Source organism: Helicoverpa zea, chromosome 27 (assembly GCF_022581195.2).
Source record: "Helicoverpa zea isolate HzStark_Cry1AcR chromosome 27, ilHelZeax1.1, whole genome shotgun sequence".
NCBI lineage: Eukaryota > Metazoa > Arthropoda > Insecta > Lepidoptera > Noctuidae > Helicoverpa > Helicoverpa zea.
The window spans coordinates 7,015,082-7,022,420 of record NC_061478.1 but is presented as its reverse complement, the minus strand read 5'-3'; the positions used below and the strand labels follow the sequence as shown (position 1 = coordinate 7,022,420).

The following is a 7,339-nucleotide window of genomic DNA, read 5'->3' as shown; positions in this document are numbered from 1 at the left end:
GCTAAAATTTCAATACCACTCTGTGTTTAACAATCTTAGCAAATTCGGGTTTGTCTCACATAGCTTAATCTCATAGTCACCCTATTAGAAAGGGACAGACGGCCTCTGTACTAACTGTTTCACTCGGCTCGTTTTTTGGGTAAAAGTGCGCAGTCCTGTTTACTATATTATGTCTATGATATTTAGTGACTTTGAAGTTTCAGTTGTATAAGTATTTGGAAATAAAACAAAACCAAACTAACAACAATACCATTTATTTGGTTATACAGATTTTTACATATAGCAACAATAATAGGATAGTTTTACTAATTTTGTCTCACATTATAAGTGATCAAAAAGTGAACAGTATATTGCCTCTAAACGCTAAACCTTTCGAAACTCTAGTATATACTATATCTATTATATATTCATACATATTAAGAACACAAAATATATAACGGAAGACGTTTTGGAAGACTTCAAAGTATATATTTTATTATACGTGATATTTTGACATTGAAAATATATTTCCATTCTTACATTATACTTATGAACTATATAAATTGGAAGCACTGAGATTCGGTTGTTAATTTTAGAGTATAATTTAAAAAGAACTACTTTGCTAGCGCACTGCCGTCTGGTATCAAGAAGAAGAATTAATTTACTGAAGCGTACAGAGAGAATTTTGTGAAATTATTTACTTAATGCTGTAGTTCCATAAATATTTAACGAGTTATTTTTTATATGCTTGAATTTTGAAGTATCCTGTAAACTGATTAATTTTGCTAAAAAAACATTATTTATAGAGAATACTTTCAAAAACCTGTGCATCAGAAGCACTTACAACACTCACGCACTACATATTTACACATTATTAATTTTATAATTTGACGGATAGTATCAATTTTCAATTTCAAACGAAGTATTTCTCAAACATCTGCTATTGGCTGCTAGATATAAGTACTAACATACAATTCCTGTTCAACAAACAAAATATTTATTTATCTAATTTATACTCGAACACCAATTAATACTTATTTTACTCCATCTTCGCGGAGATTTTTCTCCCGCAAATATTATTCTACTCTTTCTATTGTCATCGTCACATCGTATTTTTTACTATATTTACATACTTATATTATTCTAAGATTACTTATTATTTACCAACCAAATAACAGAGTAATAGGACTTCAACAAAGGTATAGGATAGGATATACATACATGAATCATATAATAATAATTACGTTTTGAGTATGACTCAACTGAATACTAACAATTGAAATTAGTAAATGTGAATTAAATTCAATATAACGTATTAAAGAATTTACCAAAATTAACACTTAATCTAAATTACATCTAAACATCGAGACACGTACGTCTAACACTGATAAAATGAATAAATGTAATTTATTGCGTATTACACATGAAATTATTCACCTTAACATTAGTTTTGAGACGCCATCTAACGGCGAAAAGCTTAAGCTTTTGTTTAAGCTATTCGTCACGAGATGGCGCTAAGCGTTTTAAAAAATATTTTTTATTATTGTCTCCAAGACATGCCTTTGGCGTTAACTAAAAATATTTTAATTTTTCAATAAGCACCCGAAAAGCTGTAACTACACTGCGCTTTTACAACATATAAAAATTTAATAATACTCGTTAATTGGCAAAACGGGAGATATGTTTTGTATAAGGGCGCGTCTGCACTGTGATCATTCGACAATGAGCATTTACTTTATAGCACTGGACATACTATGAACAATCTTCATAAACCTTAATCCTCTGAATTCGGTCATTTCTAGTAAGTAAAGTCTCGTAATCAAATGATCTGAGTGAAGACGCGCCAAGTGATTTTGATATCAATATATATTTTTATATGTATACATATCAATTTGTCACTTAACGTACACTTTAAATATTGTGAAATAAAATTCGACAAATCTCAAAATATGTTTATAACGTATATATCTACCATTCACTTCACACGCTAGGCGCACTTACACTCACCGAAACAAATATATTTACTTATATAGCTTTTAACAGAAATAATTTCCTATATATAGTTTTAATGTATACCAACCACTGCCTTCAAATATGTTTAGGCTTAGTTACATAACTCGTTTTAAATGTAACGTAAAAAATATTTAAATGAATAATTACATACCTACTAGACATTTACAGTCGTTCATCAAAATTCACAGATGCATGGAGATTACCTCACACACACACACACACACACACACAAATCTCATAACTATACAACAAAAAAATCTACATTCATCGCACATTCATTTGGCCAATTTGAGCTTTTTAATCCCATCTAAATATGATTTATTACTTATTTCTAATTGAAAATATATTCTCATTGTCAATATATTGTAATTTGGATATATGGATAAATATATATTTATATAAGTATATTATATGCGAAGGGAACGGCCAACATTCAATAAATATATTTATTTTATATTAATTAATTACGAAGAGACGGCTCGTTATAATCTCTTAAACAAATTATATATTTTATATAATATTTTGGAAGACTGTGGACCACTATTAAGAGGAGTCATATACATGTAGCAATATACGAAAACTTTAAGGATATAATTACTGTTCATTTAAAAGTTAATTGTTGTTTAAAGTACATCTGATCAAAGTAGGATGAAGCAAGGTTCAACTATTACATATTTAAAAGATAAAAAATGTGTCGTTGTTGATTTACTAAAAAGTATTCTAAATTCTATAACGACTTATCATCAAGACTTGTCGCTTAGCTAAACAAATGAGAAGTTACCAAATATAATCCTAAACGATTACTAAAATTAATATATGAATTTTAAATTACTTATTCGAACGAACAAGACACACTCGGCCATAAAAATTCACTCAAAAATCAATCAATTCCGTTTTTTTTTGTAAAAGTACGACAACTAAAATACTCAATGTTAGTAAAACTACGTGAAACTTAGTTCAGCTACTCGTCAAGAGATGGCGTTAGTGAAGCGTGTAGTTAAGTTATCGATGAGTGAACATTATTTCTCCTCTCACACCTACGACTGAGCATATTTTACAGCAGAAAACATCTAGATAAATAATACACTAGATCATTCGATACATTTACGTAACATATGTATTATTTAAATTTAAAAGGAGGTGTAATGACGGCAAAGTTTCCTCATTTAAAAAACAGTTTTTGATCAACATGAAACATGATTATTAACATCGAAGATTTATATACTATTTGGAGAAATATTTAACACCTAGAGAATAAACAATCAACTTTTTTACACCCCTCATTAATCCCAAACCTGTCAATTCAATTTTTCTTTTAAAGTCATTCTTATTCCCTTCCTAAGTTAAGAAAACCAGCCGTCACCACCCACCCGCTACAGTTAAAGCTTGTAACATTTAGTCGACGACAATGTCCTGTCCGAGACGGTCCATCTCTGCCAGCATGAAGTCGACGTCCTTCTCGGTGACGGCTGCTGAGGAGATGATGCTGCGGAAGAAGTTGGGGCGGCGGTCGTCAGGCTGGTAGCCCACCATTAAAGTGCCGGATTGCATCATCTTGCCTTTGAGTTTGGCGCAAACCTGTAGGAAGGAGTGAGTTTGATGAACTAACTGAATCATGACATGATGACTGGATGGGCCTCGCTGGAGAAATTGCTGGCGTTACTGCAAACTCCGTTGAAGTCCCCGTTGAAACCCCGTGTGATCCTCAATGTAGGTGAAAAAGGCAAACTTACCTGGGAAACAGGGAAGTGGACAGGAAGGCAGTCTGCCGACGACGGGACACTCGAGATGCCGGCCGGCCAGCGGGACACTTTCTCTGCACTTGCTTCGTATTGTCTTTTCACGAGTCCGGGTGATCGAGGCACTAACAGACAGCACTTCTAGCGAGGCTTTTATGGGTTTTTCTTATTTTTATCGCGCGACGAGCCGCGGGCGATACCAATTTTTTTGACTTTCCCAAAGAGAAGTGAAAACAAAAACGAAACCCGTCATGGCAGGAAAAATTAAAAATAAAGAAATGAGGAAACGACCAAGAAGTCTGAACATTTCCCCCCACTTGAAAGCCACATGGGTTTCACGGATAAGCCGAACGCAACGAAAGCTATGCTCGAAAAATATATGTTAAACTAAAACTTAACTTCTAAGAATGAGCAATACGATATAAAGTACTGAAATCGATATTGCTCGAATTATATCTAGTAGAATATCTAATTAATTGGCAAAGAGCAGAGCTTGACGACAGGTTGTCGAAGCGTCTTGCCATTAACAGCTCGGAGAGTAAAAACTCTAACAACATTATTGGCACCTGGGTGCACTTGTTCTATACGAGCCAATCTCCAGAGCACAGGTGGAAGATTTGGTTCGTTGACAATGACTAAATCATTAACTTTTAAATTAGGCGTGGTTTGGAACCATTTGTTCTTTTGTTGAAGTGTGTGAAGATAATCACGTTGCCAAGCTCGCCAAAAGACGATTTTATGACAGGCTAAGCCATCGTATATAGCCGATTTATTCTTGCCAAGTGCATTTACGATCTCTTTGAGACATTTATTCGCGCCTACGAAATTCGTATGACAATCGGTTAGAATAGAATAACACGTATCGCGACGAGAAACAAATCCGATTATCCAGAAGTTATGTTGAATCAACGATCGCAATGTTTTAGGACCGCAGTGAAAATATGTTAAACGAAAATGTTCAACTATCATTCGCGATAGTGGACTTAGTTTAGATAAAAGAAGAGGGTGTAACTTAGATGTGAGTAAGTTAGCCTTATCAATGCGTCCCCCCACTCGCAACAAATCTTCCTCATCTATGAACGGTGAAACGCTTTGAAAAGATTTGTAATCTTGTTGCTTATCACGTACTGGATTACATTTTGTTGTTATATATTGACTTTGAGTGTCCAAAGTTCTCCATGACTTATTATATTCAGTGCAAGTAAGAGGAAAAGTGTCCCAATGTTGTTTGGGACGTTTAAAATTCGATATAATACGAAACCACCAGGCTAAAGTTCCTTGATGTTTCATAAAATTGGAATGTCTAGAAATTAAAGTTGTATTTACATCTTGAACTTGACGAGAATGTAAATTTTCTATGATAACAAGTTCACGATTAGCTGCATACATTTTTAGTAAATGAAGAGCAGTACCAATCCAACAGAGCATAGTACTGCTATCGGAATAAGCACGAATAGAAAGAATAGGAATTTTATCCTTTACCAGATTATACATGTGAGATAGCACACGCGCTAGAAGCAAAAAAGCGCTTAGCTCGAGCCTATTCACTGTTGACGGCTTTAAAGGAGCCACTCTAGACTTTCCTATCAATAGAGGCGTTACAGTAGAATTCGTACATGTAACAGCGCATAAATAAACGCAGCATTCATATTCTTTTAACGAACCGTCGCAAAATCCTACTAAGTAGATATCAATAAGATCCGGAGGTATGACTAGCCGCGGTAAGATTATACTTTTCAAACTTAATAAATTCGCGACAGGCGAATGCCATTGTTTGGCTAAATATTGAGAAATAGCATCATCCCAAGATAAATAAGGCAAACTCGTTACTTCATAAGCAACTATGTTGAGCTCATATTCTACGAGAGCTTCGGTAGGACTGTCTCGCCATAAAGTATACTGATAGCACTTTTGTGCAGGCCTGAACTGAATCTGCCTGTAAATGTTACAAACAGGAGAAACTTCAGCAAGAAGAACAATTTTATAAAAGCCAAACTTTGTAACTAAATCGACTATATCGATTTCAAGTTTAGGTCCTGTATGAACAATATTGTTCAACGTGTAATTATTCGTAGTCCGACTACTGACGTCGAAGACTACACGCAGTCGTGTCGTAGTACTTTCTGGACGCACGACGCAGTGATGCGGAATAAGATACTGAGCAGTAGACAAAGAATCAATAGGCTGCATATGTCCCAAGTCTTTGTACTGCTCCATGGAATCCTGATATTCCGTTTTAAACTCAGGTCGAGTACATAAACGTTTCTCTAGGTTGAGAAATCGCTTTAAAGCGTGGCGAGAAGAATCGCCAAGGGAAGGGGCATTATCCTTTAACATCAAAGGAACTAAATACCTATCCTCCGGAGTACGATATGTACCGGATTTCTGTTCACAAACTTCGTGAACTTCGTCTTTAGGGCCGGAAATTGTACATTTCGACGGCTCCTCAGACTCCCAGAACCGTTGAACGGTATCGTCGAGCGCACTGGATGACGCGACGAGTGACGTAACGGATTGATCTGGTGTACGAGTTGACGTGTTATGAAGAAACTGACCTGTTATCACCCAGCCGAATACACTCGATAACGCGCAAGGTAATCCGGGACCGGGAGTGTAACGAGAGCCAGTATACATCTGGTCAAAACACTCAACTCCTAATAAAAGATCGATCGGACCCGATTTATAAAAATCGCAGTCTGCGAGATCCAAGTGTGCGAAATGATCCTTGACGTACATCGGCAGCGATGACGAAGGCATCATTCCCGCAATCTTTGGTAAAACTACCAAAGAGATGTCAAACTGTGGTGACTCACTCAACCGAGGTATTATCGAACCAACAGTGTGACCCTTGATATTAATGAAATTTTGACCAAGCCCAGACACGGTTAAGTTGCATTTTCTAATCCGCAAACCTAATCTGCGTGCGCACTCATTTGTGATCAACGAATCCATCGACCCGCTGTCGATGAGCGCACGAGCATACTGCATAGAACCATCGGAGTGACGCAAGCGCACTACAGCAGTACCTAAGATCTTTGTACTCTTGAACGGTTCAGCTGTTGTAGATGAGCAGGTAAGCGTGGTGCTTGAACCCGCTCTCACAGTCACCTTTGAATCACCCACCTGTGTTTCTTTACTTTGACGTTCGATATGCAGCAGTGTATTATGTCTCTCGTTACAAATATAGCAAGACAACTTTGATTTGCAGTTAACATTATCGTGTCCAGGACGCAAACAGTTAGTACATAGACGCAAATCTTTAACGAATGTTCTGCGTTGATCAACCGACATTGAATGCATCTTTCCGCAACGGTACACAGAATGACTTTCATTGCAACAAACGCATATTATCTGGTTTGACTTGGTATTATTTGAGGTAGGTTGCTTAATATTTAAGGAAATTAATGACGTTCGCGGACGATCATGATTTTCGACCTTATTAATCCGAACGTTAGATTTATTAAAATTGGAAGAGCAAGCTAACGCGGGTGGCTGACTTACTTCCAGAACTTTTACATAATTTTGTAAATACGCCAGAAAGTTATTGAACGTGGGAAGTTCGTCCTTATTCTCTAACTCGAACCTTCGCCTAGTGTCAAAGTCAAGAG

General features: G+C 36.1%; 1 protein-coding gene across 1 annotated transcript in view; it reads right to left on the bottom strand.

Moving 5' to 3' along the window:
* Positions 1-238: 238 nt before the first annotated feature.
* The window catches only part of LOC124643479 (glutamate decarboxylase), a 50,534-nt gene continuing 43,433 nt past the window's right edge, over positions 239-7,339 (bottom strand). Inside the window, exon 13 of the mRNA XM_047182470.1 lies at positions 239-3,570. Within this exon, the coding sequence (XP_047038426.1) occupies positions 3,388-3,570 (183 nt within the window). The 3' untranslated portion in view covers positions 239-3,387. The remainder of the gene's footprint in view (positions 3,571-7,339) is intronic.